Genomic DNA, 13,443 nt, shown 5'->3' on the forward strand with positions numbered 1-13,443 from the left:
TCCTGATTTGGGCTCCCCAGTACAATGGAGACATGGACATACTGTAGGGAGCGCAGTAAAGGGTCTTGAAGACAAATTAAGGGCTTGGAGCATCTGTCATAGGAGAGGCTGAGAAAGCTGGGACTGTTCAGCCTGGAGAAGATAAGGCTGAGGGGGGGATCTTCTCCATGTGTGTAAATACCTGAATGGAGTATGGGAAGGTGACAGAGCCAGACTTTTCTTATTAAAAGGACAAGAGACAACGAATACTGAGTGAATACAGGACATACTGCTTCAACATAAGAAAAAACTTCTTTACTTTTTTTACAGTGAAGGTCATCAAGCACTCACATACATTTATCTAAATTATCTGGATTCCTTGGAATCCACTGTTAAGGCTGGGATGTGAAAACAGATAGGGAAGGACCAGAGCTATATCTTTTTTTAAGCCTATTTTAATTTTTGTGCCTTTGGTGCTTCAGAAGAATACTACCAGGTTTTCTGAATTCAAGGTTATTTGTGCTTTTGTTGGTTTTGTTCAGTTTTTTCTCTTAACTGAAACCTCAAATCGTGAGGCTAGACCAAAAATACTTCATCATCAGTGTCTCTCATTTCAAGTGCTGGAGCGGGCTGCGAATCTTCAGAAGCCCATTTCCATTTACACAACTGAAAAAGCAAATAAAAGGCTTCATTCATTCTGTCTCTGCCTTTATGTACTGCTGAAGACGAGAAATTCTCACTACTGCTATTAACTGGCTCAGGAGAGGTGTGAGAGTGGCGTCAGTTTGAGGACTTCCCTTAACTGACTACATGGCCTTTTCAGAGTGTCATTGCATGGGTGGTGCTGAAAGGGAACCAGCCTTTGGTTTAGCATCTTCATTTTGTGAGTGCTGTTTGTGCAATGAGAAAATGAGTGTCAGTGAAGTACAGTAGCATAAGAAGCAACAAGCTGCTCCAGCTGGAGGACTTGGCATTGTGTTGGGTGTCAGAGGCAAGGTTCTGTTCTGGCAGTGGGGACAGCGGGCTGCCCTGTGCTGGAGGCAGCCAGGTCTAGCTGGCTCCAGTGGACCTACTGCAGGGCACAGCTGAGCCCCTCAGCCAAGGTGGTGGTGCCTCAGTGGAAACCTAAATTTAAGAAAGGGCAAAACACACTGGGCAGAGAGGAGGGAAGAAAAGTGAGAAACAGCAGAGGTACATCAGGGTCAGAGGAGAAGAAGAAGGGAAGGGGTGCTCGATGTTGCTGGAGCAGGTATTTCCCTGCAGACTGTGGAAGAGACCATGAATGAGCAGATGTTCTCACTGTGGCCTGTGGTGAGCCCATGCTGGAGACTTCTTCTGAAGGACTGCAGTTTGTGGGGAGAGCCCAGGCTGGAGCAGAGGAGAATGTGAGAGGGAAGGAGTTGCAGAAAGGAACTGTGTGACCTAGTGACCATCTGCCCTGCTCTGCACTGCTTGGAGGTGGGCTGGGGAGGGAAGTCTGGGCTGAAGTTGAGCATGGGAGAGGGGTGAAAGAAAAGTGTTGATTTGATGTTTGTCCCTGTTTCTCGTGACCTAAATGTACTTTAATTGGTAATACATTTTCCTTAAGTGGAGTCTGTTGTGGGCAAAACAGTAACTGGTAAGCAATCTCCCTGCCTGGATCTCGATCCATAGGCTTTCTCATCCTGTTTTCTCCCCCTGCACTGTTAAGGAGTGGAGCAACAGGTGAGTGGCTGGGTAGGCATCGGGCTGCTGGCCAAGGCTAACCCACCACAGTGTTAAATATGAAACATTCATTTCCAGTATGGCCTATTCTTAAAATATTTTATTTAAGTCTATTCCAGTACTTTGTCTCAAAAAAATAGCTAGTCTTAAATATAAATTTCTTATTTCACAACGTAATGGTTTGGCTTAAATGAATCACTTTTGTCATGGACCAGATAGTAAATTCCCCTAAAATAGTAAGTAAAACCAGAAAAAGACAGAGACCCCCCAGAACCCCACCAGGCCTCTTGATTCAGAGGTGCAATGGAGCTTTGCTGCCTTCTCAGTGGCAAGTCATTACACATTAGCAAGAATTGTGTATGGAAAACACTGACTATGGAGAACAGCTTCTAGCACGGAAGTACTAGAACTGTGAAAGCGGCATAAAGCTTGAGTTTCATTTTTAAAAGTATACAATTATTTGTAAAAATTACAACTTACTCAAATTGTATCTGCCTTTCAGAAGGAGCTGAAGGGCAACTTGTAGTAATTTTTGTTCACAGATTTGGCTGTATAAATTGTTCTAAATTAAGTACTTAGTCAAATTAAGGATATTATAGGCAGGTATAGCTGAGCATGAAAATGAATTTAGTATGGCTACTTAAGGATTATTAACATGTAAGTTAAGTCTCCAAACTAATTTCTTGTTTATATACAGGATGTGAACAGGTGTATTGAGGCTCTTGATGAGCTTGCATCCCTTCAAGTCACAATGCAGCAAGCTCAGAAACACACAGAGATGATTCTGACTCTAAAGAAGGTGAGATCTACAATGTTAATTAAAGTTACCCATGTGCTTGCTTGAATTGGTATCAGTGTTATTTACTGCTGGAGTACTGTGTTCAATTCTGGCCCTCAAAATTCAAGTAATATGGACAGACAGAAGGGGGTCCAAAGGAGGGTCATGAAAGTGATCAAAGGGCTGGAGAACCTGCCCTGTAAGGAAGCATTGAAGGGGCTTAGGTCTTTTCTTCCTGGAGAAGTCTTGTTGGGGGGGACCTCATCACAGTATTCCAGCACTTAAAAGGGCAGTTACAAAAAGGACAGAGGCTCTCTTTTCACAAGGAGCCATGTGGAGAAGACAAGGGGCAGAGGGTACAAGCTGCACTGGTAGAGGTTTCCTCTCAATAGAAAAAAAATTTTTACACCGAGAACAATTGTTCAGTGGAACGTCCTCCCCAGGGACGTGGTAAAAGTCCCTGTTGCTGAAGGCTTTCAAGATGCAGCTGGGCAGCGTGCTCAGCAGTCTCATCTAGACTCCTCTTCCGTGAAAGCTTGGACCAGGTAGTCTCTCAAGGTCCCTTCCAACCTGAGCTGTTCTATGATTCCGTAATACTTCAGAGAGTGTAAAAGTCTGTGATCTCATTTCAGGTTAAATTCAGAATTTCACCTTGCATGTGATGAAATCACATAGGTATTTAAATACCTAAGTGGAGCTCATTGTTTTTTTACTTTGATTTTTAGATACGGAAATTCAAAGTTAGCCAAGTTATCATGGAGAAATCTACAATGCTATATAACAAGTTCAAGACCATGTTTCTGGTTGGGGAAGGAGATTCTGTTCTTTCCCAAGTACTAAATAAGTCACTTGCTGAGCAGAAGCAGCATGAGGAAGCCAACAAAACCAAAGAACAGTGGAAGAAAGGAGCAAACAAAAAAATGGAAAAGGACCAAACAGGTAAGTCACTGTGGTTTTTAGTTTCTTGTCATATAAAAGACTTAGTCTCTATCAATTTCTGAGCCAGCTTCAAAAAATTCTTGATGTAGGAATTCTACCTATCTATTAAAACCTCTACATAACTGAAATAACCGTAACTAAGTTTCAAGTTCAAGGGTATAATGTTTTCTGTGGTTATTTTACCTTTATTACCTGAAAGGAAGGGCTTTTGCAAGAATTGTTTAGAATTTTTACTTCTCTGTAGGTTGTCTAACTTTATTACCTTGTGGTATAAAAAACCTGTAAACATGAGGTAGGACAACATACTACCTTCCATTCCTCAAGCAGCCTTTGGTGCCTGGACTTCCACCTATGCTTTCTTTCACTAGCCTCTTCCTATGTCATGTGTGCTACTACGTGTAGCAGCAGCTTTTAACTACTTACATACTACTTCCGTGATGCAAATTTAGTAGTTCAGTCTAACAGTAAAGGAACAATCATAATTCAGGGGAGAACAGGCCTTTGTGCTCTCAGCAGTACTGTTGCAGATTAAGCATGAGCACTTGTATTTGTACAGCATGGTACTGAAAGCTTTCCATAGTAAGCATGTTCTACCATAACTTAGGTCAGTTTAAAAAAAAAAAATAGAGTAAAATAGGTACTTGCATTTTTCAAGAGAGGAAGAAAATGAGACAGATGCTGGAAAGCTGTTGCAAACAAATTTAAATCCTTGAAGATGCAGTAATTCTACCCATCTATTAAAATTATTTAGATCCTTGACCTCCACAAGCACTGGACAGAAATTATATTTACTTTGAACTTGAATACTGGGAGCAAAACTGTTTCAGAAAACTGTTTAAAAGTTAAACCACGCAGATCTGGAACAAACAACTTACTGTAACTGAGGTGATTGAAGATACCAAGGACTCAGAATAACTAGTTGAAATGCCACTGTATTTGTAACTGTTAAGAAAGCAAGGGTGATGATAAAATCCAACCATTTCACGGTGAGAGAAGTATGTATGATGTAGATGTTCCACACAGATCTTTCCCCAGCCCAGTGATCAGCAGAGCTAATACTTACACAAGGAATCTAAACTGAAAGACTTCCTTCACGTGGTGTGACTAGTGAAGTTACTTTGGATAAGGTTAATGCTAGACTTAACAGAACACGGTGAAGGAGTGTGTTACTGCCTAGTCAAACGGAGAATGGTAAGTAGTTTCATCAGTAGGGGGATATTTCATAGAAGCAGATTTTGCTCTGATTGCTACAAAGACAAATTCTGGTTCCTTATGTTCGTACTTCTGCCCTTTTAAAAATGGAACTGCTGAACTTTTACAATCTTTACAAAGTGCAACAGTTACAGCAGTCCAGAACTAATTCTGAGCAGGTCTAAATAGGTCAACTACTAGAACGTCCTCTTAAAATGATCTTGCCTGCTTTTTAGCATCTCTTAGCCTGTAAGTATACAAATGAATCATGTCTTTTATTTTTTTCTTGCTGTAGTACAGTAGTTTAATGGGGGAGGTTGGTAAACCTGCAACTTCAGATAAAACGGACTGTCAGTTCTGACTTAGTGACATTCCTTAACCATTTACTTAAAATTCGCTGGTTTGTAATACCAGAGCAAAACATGTATTCATCACAGAATTTTAAAGAGGTTAAATATTTCTGCTTTGACTTCAGTAAATACAGCTTCTGCTTGGTGCTTTGTTTCCTGCTTGACAATTGGAATCTGTAACTCTTTCACTCTGCGATATACTAATACTATATATATATATATATATGTATTACCATAACTTTTACTCTATTTATGTATAGTTTGTCCTATTTTGATTACATACAAATTTGTCAGAGTTCAGAGTAAATGAGAATCCATGGAACTAGTAACTTCTCTAGTTTAAGTATCAGAAATCCCCCCAAATTGTTTGACGAGGTTAGAGTGCTAACAATGTACTACTGAAGTATATTCTCTCACTGCTCAGAATATAAATATGCATTAGTCCTATTATCTGTAGCCTAACAAGCACAAGAAGATCTCGAAATCGCATGAAATACGTACACTACTTATTTCCCATTATTAAAATTATGGGATGAGGCTCATTGCATGGTATTTTCAGAAGCTGAAGGCATATCAGTTACTGCTTTTTGATTTGTTTCAGCTGCTGAGTATCAAGGTGAGGGGAAAACTCTTAGTGTTTGAGTTGATGAAGGTAAAGAAATTATCTGGGGCTTTTTATAGCACAGTTTTGCTGTCTGCAGTACTGTTTTCTTTCTCTACCCTTTCATTTTAAAGGTTCCAAGGTTCTGAATGGAGGGTCTGAAGCTCAAGACACCAACCAGTCGCAACACAATGGAGAGAACACTGAGGATGAGAAAGATAGGCATGAAGTTGGCAGTAAGAGAAAGTGAGTTAATAACCTTACTGAGCTAAGGCTCTTTTCTGCTGGAGCAAAATGATGTGAAATTAGAACACCAGTAAACTGAGGTTACTTAACCATGTTGAGGTACTGTTTTCTTTACAGAAAGAGTTTTTTCTCAACTTTAGGGACTGATAATACCATGCAAATCTTCTGTTAAAGTTTTGAATGAACATTTTAGAAGTTACTTCACTCACTGCTATGGTGGAGACTTAAAGAAAAAAAAAAATCAGAGGAATGTCCTATTAGGAGTTACCAGCATGTGGTGAGACAGGGAAAAGCGTAAAGCTTTCTTTTATGTTTTAGACTCTTCGATGCTATTAAGCTGGAAGCGAAGCCTGAATCAAGTGTTACCGAACCTAATGGGATTTAACAAGTTTTTTTATGGTCATGTATTCTAATCAAGCCAAGCCATTTTAGTAGATATATATATATATAGTGTAGCTATAGAATTGCCTAAATGCAGGTAAACTGCAGGCTAGAACTTTAAACCTGTGACATTTCAGAACTCTGAAAGCTTTGTAGAGGCTGATACATTTACATTTTCTTCACAAAAAGTCATAGGAATGCTTGAATCTGTCAGGAGGTAAGTGTTTAAACCTTAACCTCACTGGAAAATGTTGTTTTGTAAACAAGAAGAATCTAGTAGAATATGAGAAATACAATAGAGTTTAGTAAACAATGAGAAAAAGGCCCAAAATTATCCTTGAGCTGAACTGTTTTGTTGAAGTACCACTTAGTTTTCTTTAAGGACTTCTGCACGTTGTGCTCGGCGATTCTTCTTATCCACCAGTATGTACTGAAGGAAACTTCCCTTTCGAGAAACTGCAGTTGCCTGGCAGTCTTTGGCTGTCTGCCAAGTTAAAACTGTAAAACTAAGTGGAATATTGACAGTTATTTAAACGAAGGTAAACTTAAACAGAACAAAACAAAAAAAAAACTTAAGAAGAACTACTCACTTCTGATTACACAGCTGTCAGAAGTGACATTTGGGAGTTTTCAACCAGTGATGCCAAATACTCATTTGGTCCGAACAAGCAGCATGTTGAGGGAACATGATGAAGGCACAAGTGGAGGTTCCTAACACAGGTTACACAGCCTAGCATGCTGCTTAAATAAGTGTTTGGCCAAATCACGGTATGGTACTAATAGAGTATGCTTGACCACATATTTAAAAATAAATGACGACTACACTGGTTCTCCAAGGTAGAATTTTTTCATGGCCTGCTCTTTTTCCTGCAGAACTTGACAACACTTGGAATTTTAGGTGGCAGAGAGACAATCTCAGTCAGATTGCCCTTTATAATGCTGATTAAAAGAATTAAAAATATTTGGGTGCATGCTTTGGTCATTAGTTGGTGGACACTGGTCAAAGGAAATTTAAGGCAGATAGTTCAGATTGTTGAAATACTATTGGAAAAGGCTGTTGAATATAAAGAGTGTCAAGTACCTTTGAGGCAAGGCAATTAATAACTTTCGCTATTTCAGCAATTGTGATTGTGTCTGTATAACTTGCAAATACATCTTTTATGTACGAGCTAGAGAGGTGTCATGTTCTTCTAACAAACGTCTGTCTCTTTTTAAGTACATGCGGTGTTTGCTATGGCAAACTACACTCCCAACATATTCTTAGACTTCATTCTCTGACCCCATTGCCCCTCTCTGACTTCTACAAATAAACACACTTCACAACAAAACTTTTGTGGCTACTTGGGAGAAGGTTTCCGTGGACTCACATTCATTCCTGGCTAACAGCTATAAACCAGGTTTTTTAACACCTCTTTGCAAATACCTTGCATGTTGGGAAATTGAGAAATGCATCTGTGTACCTGTTTTAAATTCAAGCAAGCTACAGACTGATGTCTTTGCATCATACAAACTTCCTTTCACTCAGGATTTTTTCATACATTTTTATTTGCAATATTCAGTTTCTTAGAAGTGAGAAACTAGTAAGCAAAATAAATATGAATAAATCATCAATGTTCAAACAATCCTGCAGTTCCCACTACTGACTGTAGGCAAATAATTTGTAAGCTGCTCAAATCATATGGCTGTCTATTAATTTCTAAACTTTACTCCCTTTGATAAATGGAAGCAAGACTTATCTGTACCTTTCTGAAGGTTTAGTTTGGAAATTTTGGAAGACAGAAGTTCTGTAACTTCACACTTCTGAAGAACATTTTTCTGTTCTCGTTTGGTAAAAATACATAGTGCTTCCTGAGGTCACTTTAGTGTTTGGGGGACATAGATTATTTCTGGCTGCTAAGAAAATTTATGATTGGTCAGGTACATTAAGCCAGAGTGCTTTTCTACCTGAGCTGACATATATTTGGCAGCAGACCAGGGAGGACTGCCTGAATGGAACACAAACTCACTTCAGAATGACTGCCATTCACAGCAGGTCACATACATTAATCACCACCGGCGTAGCTTCACATTTGGGGGCAGTCAGCGTGAGGGAACACAGACAGCTGGCATCACTACCTGCTTCGCTTCTCTAGATTCCGTGTACTGCTGGATGTACAGCAGCATCACTTACTCTAGACTACAAATTCATTTGGAATAAGTCTTGCTCTGCATCTGTATGTGATCATTAATGTTGCTTTATTTTCTTTCTAGGACATGTGGTGAAGAGAGAGAGCTTGAAAAGCCAGCAAAAGATTCTGCCTTTGAAAGCAAATGATGCCACTGGAATCTTTTCTTAAAAAAAAATATCAAAGATGATTGTTAAGTTTTGCATTTGAAATCTATAGACTGCTGAAAGTTTAAATAATTTTATAAGCATAGTATTTTGAAGTTAAATTTTGTGGAATAAAAGCCCCTTTAATCTTGGTTTTGAAGTACTTAAACACTTTTGCAATAGTTTTGTCCAGTATTAACAGGTAACACATTTCAAAAGATGAAAATTCCAGTTAGAAATGCTTAAATGTTACAGGTCTTAGAGTTGTAGTATATTTTTACCTGACTACTGTATGTTTGTCTAGCTAATAGCAGGAAAAAGTGTAAATACTTTTAACTGCCCAACTGCTTTCTTTGTATAAAACCTACTCTCTTCCTATGGTACTGACGTCTGTTAGTGCACAGCTTTTCAACTCTCGTGGGGATGTATTTTCACTGTGTTTTGTAGGAGTTGGAAGCACCGTTTTTCTAGCCGTTAAAATGTTAATGGATACTTAATCACTTTCTAAAAACAAGTTTGGTTCTGTTTGTGCAAAACGCATTGTGCCATCTTACTGCAATGTGAGTTTATGGTATGCTTTTGGTCTGATAAGTATACTAGAAAGAAACGTGGTGGTCCCACAGAACCTCTTCATGCACACTGGTTGGAAAACACTGTCTTGAATAATTGAAATTAAAGAATTTTGAACTGGTAAAGAGAGACTGGTTCTTAATACTAACTTGTGTAGACAAAACCAATCGTAGTAACAAGTGTCTGTTTTTAATGCTATTTCAATTTTGTTGCCTTGGCATTAACTTGGGGATATCTGACTTGAATTGAAATTAAAGAATTTTAAACTGGTAAAGAGAGACTGGTTCTTAATACTAACTTGTGTAGACAAAACCAATCATAGTAACAAGTGTCTGGTTTTAGTGCTATTTCAGTTTTGTTGTCTTGGCATTCACTTGGGGATTTCTAACTTGAATTTTAACAGAAACACTGGCAGAGTATTTTTAGTAATTTTTCTTAAAGTCATGAAAGGGAACGAAACGGGTATAACTGGCTCTGAAAATTCTTGAAGTACCACCTAGCATCAGAACTAGGAACAACTTGTATGTGACTGGAAAATGGTATTGACAGAGGCCACCTGGGCTAGAAATTGGAATTTTAATAGCACTAAGTATCTTGTTAGGGGTATCAGGGGAAATAACAGTCTTCCAGGTTTGCATCACCTTCAAGGGAGCAACAAAGATTAATCTGCCTGGTGCAGACCAGTACTTCTGAAGCTTTAACTTGCATCATTCAATAAGGAAGAGTTTTCAGTATTGCAGCATGCCAAAACAGCATGGTATTTAATACCAAGAAGTCAGATTATTTCTTGTTTACATGGTGTGTAAATTGCAGCCATAGCTGCTTCAGTCAGCTCACCTGGGTTGTTCTTTCGTTCGCACCTAGGGTGGTATGGAGAACAGGGATTTCTCATCTATAAAGCAAGGCATACAGCTTTTCCCCATTCAGCAATCTGGTACAATCTTTACTTTTGTTTGCAGTTCTGCTGATACAGTAGTGCTAAGCATTCAGTAAGAGGAAAGAGTAACCTCAGTGCTCCGTATGTCACAACCAAGTAAAGGTCAGCAAGCTCAGCATTGATTTCAGACTTTTTGTGTTCTCTGTTTTCTGGAAGTGACAGATTTATTTTGAGAATCATGCTTTTTCTCCCACTGAAATCATGCACTACTATGAAGTAACTTCTCCTTATTCTCCATCTCCTAATTGTAAAGAGATGAAAACTTTTTTCCCTAGCGTTGCCTTTTTGCTGTCCCCCTCCCTGCAAGAGACTAGAGTAGTAAACCACATAATAGTTTTAGGATCATAGTCCTAACTTCTTCTCTTCACTTGCAAGATTTAAGTAACAGCAAAAAAAATATTCACCAGTGACCAGAGGCACTGAAAAATTCATGAAAAGCCTGAAAATCAAACCTCTAGTACCTGATGCTCTTTGCACAAGCAGCGTTATGTTTATTGTGTTCAGAACTGCCACTTTGTCAGTTTGCGAGCTTGCACTACTTCCTATTTTTATATAACTTTGCCAGAATCCATCAGTGAATGTTTTTTTCCCTGTTAAAATACACCAGTCCTTCAGAGACTATGTGTGCAACATGTAGTTACTACCTGTAAGCTGCTGCTGCTTCCTGTTCGAAGTAGTTTGACCAGCTTGTAATTGTCCATTTACACAGTGGTACACCTAGGTGATGTTAACTGCTTCCATAGGCTGTCATTTACGCATAACCCATTACACTTATTTTTGAAGTAAGTAGTCTGTCATGTTAAGATGAGGCAGGATTATAGGTTTGGTATGTGGAAAAGGCAACACAATAGTATTTCAACATTCAACAACACTGTTTGCTAGCAGCTGAATTTACAGCACCTGTTGTGCTGTATTTGTACAGCAGACTTCTCAATATTGGAGTATGCTGCACACTTCCTAAAGACTTCACTATATTAAGAACTTTTATAGATGCAAGCATGTTTTTTATCCTTCCTTATCACTCCACTCTCACTTTTAAGTCAGGGGATAGAGAAGCATGTGCACATGTACGCATCTGCACCCATCTTAACAAAAATGTCATTTGTGCATATTTACAACACGGTACTATTTCCACTCCGCCTTTCTGCCCAAAGTTGCAAGCTGCTTAAAACTGTATTCTCCCTTCACAGCTTTATTAACCAGACAGGGGAGAGATGTGCAGCGTGCCTGGGGGAAGGGCTCCATGTTGTTGCTCAAAGAATCGTGCCCACCAATGGCTTTTGCATGAAACGCACCGGCACTCAGTTACAGTAGCGCTTTGTAGTAAGGCGCTGGCTGCCTTAGGAAATCACAGTACCAAGTTATAAGCATTTAGAATGGTTCATGATTAAATATTGAAGCTTGTATTTTCAAAGCAGGATCCACTTAAGTGATTACTGGAAGTTAAAACTCAGCATGGAAAGTTGTTTTAGTTGGCAGCAGTACATTTAAGATTTTGAATATTGCAATCCCTACACAAAGGTAAAAACATGCAAGTCGTTGCCAAAAGCTAAAATTGCTTGCAGAGCTTTCCATGTGCGTAGTTAGTATGCACTTGTGTAATGAAATGGAAGGTGTTAATATATCAAAACTGAATAGCTTTCCGGTCTTGAAGACACCCCCAGGTTAAACCTAGCAGATCAATAGCCCTGGCAGCTCCCAGTATGAAAATGTCCTCAGCAGATGACCAGCACTGCTTGGCCTCCACAGGTGCGAGTTTCCGCAGTCTCTAGCATTCCACAACAGACCGAAGGGAGGGACTAACACGGCCACACAGCTAGACCGTCAGACCATGGCACTCTCCTTCAGCTTCGGAATACAGGTAGTTACTATACACTGGATTTTGTATATTTCTACATACAGCTAGTCACAAGATGTATTGTATTGCCTTAGGAAACTAAAGCGACTTCCACTTTCACCCTCAAGAGTGTTTCTGTGAAGATGTTAATGCAAAATAAATGGGAATTCTCACATATGTGCTTCCCGATTTTGACCACTCCTTTGTATCAAAACCCCTTTTATACAACTAAAAAAGTACAGCATGTTCAACAAACTGGCCAAACCCACCCTGTTTTCACACAAGTGTTGATGAGCCAACAGACGTCTGTCTTTCAGCACTGCTTCAGAGACAATGAGTCAACCATGCCACTACTTCAAAGGGTTACTTGAGATGGATACAGAGATCAAGCTTCTGATGATACGCTGCAAGTGCCAAAGCCATGCTTTCATCCATCCGTTCGCCTGTGTCGTCTCTAAAATGTGAGTCCATTCCTAGTGCGTGCAACAAGCCACTCCAACACGGAGTTGAGCTACTGCTTCATCACGGAGCTGCGCAAGCCTGGATGCCAGCAAAGCTGGAGTACCATGGTACAAAGTTAATCATACACAAAACCTTATTGTGCTTTTCCAGCTCAGACGGTGGGTCCATATAGCTAGTGGGCACAGCCATTACCTAACTTAACCTTACTACTACTAGCAGGCTCTCTGAGGAAGGGTCTTTTAGTGGGCCTAGGTCTTTCCCTTAGGGGGTGTGATTTTTGGTATTATAATGAGGATAGCTCACTTCTAGGGCAAGGCTAAAGACCGTAAGAGCTGACTCATCAGAGTTAACGTGAACAAGATAATCTTAAGTACGTGTTAAATCACAAAAATGGGATGTTCTTTGTTCTGTCACTCCCAAGGGTGTGATTAGAAGTCCCTTGATTTGTCATTCTTGACAACTCTAGAGGGTCATCTTGCCCTAAACTCTGTGCACATATTTGTTCAACCTATAGTTAAACACTAAATTGAGTTCAGCACTAAATCAGAGTTCAAGAATTTGGGAGTTTAAACAACACTTGGGCCTTTACTGCCCCAATTTACTGCCCATTTACAAATCAGAAGTAACCTAAGACTGCAAAAATGGTCATCTCGCCTTCCAAGGTGCCCGAGTGTCCATGAGGTGTCTCTTGAAAGATACAAATATTATTTCCGAAAAACAAGAACTGACTAGGCAGCCAAACTTAAGTCTCCTAAGGAAGAAGGCTGATGCTTTTTGCAGAAGGGAAACAAACCACAGTTAATGCACACAATTCAAAGCAGAGTTAGCTTCAACTGCAGCATCCCTCCTTCAAGAGTCATGTTCACTACAGCTTGAAATATTATGCAGCCCTGTTGAGCTGGGCATCATTCAAGCGTGCGAAGGGCCGCCCTGATACTGTTACAAGTGCCCAGCCAGCAGCAGAAAGCGACACTGTATGTATGTATCACACCTCGCTTTAAACCAACCCGGAATCAGAGGGCCTCTCCTCTTCCTCAACATCACGTCTTGTCAGCAAGGCAAAAACTTTCATTAGGGAGAGAATCTCCAACACCTTTTGGAAGTCTGAAGTAAGTTACAAAGGTTCATGCTGCCAAATCACTAAGCATTTAAAGAAG

At 39.8% G+C, this 13,443-nt stretch overlaps 1 protein-coding gene across 4 annotated transcripts in view; it reads left to right on the plus strand.

Moving 5' to 3' along the window:
- Window positions 1-9,324, plus strand: part of PSIP1 (PC4 and SRSF1 interacting protein 1) — a 40,471-nt gene extending 31,147 nt beyond the window's left edge. For all 4 annotated transcript variants that reach the window (XM_013302551.3, XM_013302552.3, XM_055791062.1 and 1 more), the window contains exons 15-18: window positions 2,381-2,482; window positions 3,187-3,400; window positions 5,677-5,788; window positions 8,420-9,324. In XM_013302551.3, coding sequence (XP_013158005.1) covers window positions 2,381-2,482; window positions 3,187-3,400; window positions 5,677-5,788; window positions 8,420-8,483 — 492 coding nt within the window. In that variant the 3' untranslated portion in view covers window positions 8,484-9,324. The remainder of the gene's footprint in view (window positions 1-2,380; window positions 2,483-3,186; window positions 3,401-5,676; window positions 5,789-8,419) is intronic.
- Window positions 9,325-13,443: the final 4,119 nt, after the last annotated feature.

Source organism: Falco peregrinus, chromosome Z (genome assembly GCF_023634155.1).
Source record: "Falco peregrinus isolate bFalPer1 chromosome Z, bFalPer1.pri, whole genome shotgun sequence".
Classification (NCBI taxonomy): Eukaryota; Metazoa; Chordata; class Aves; order Falconiformes; family Falconidae; genus Falco; species Falco peregrinus.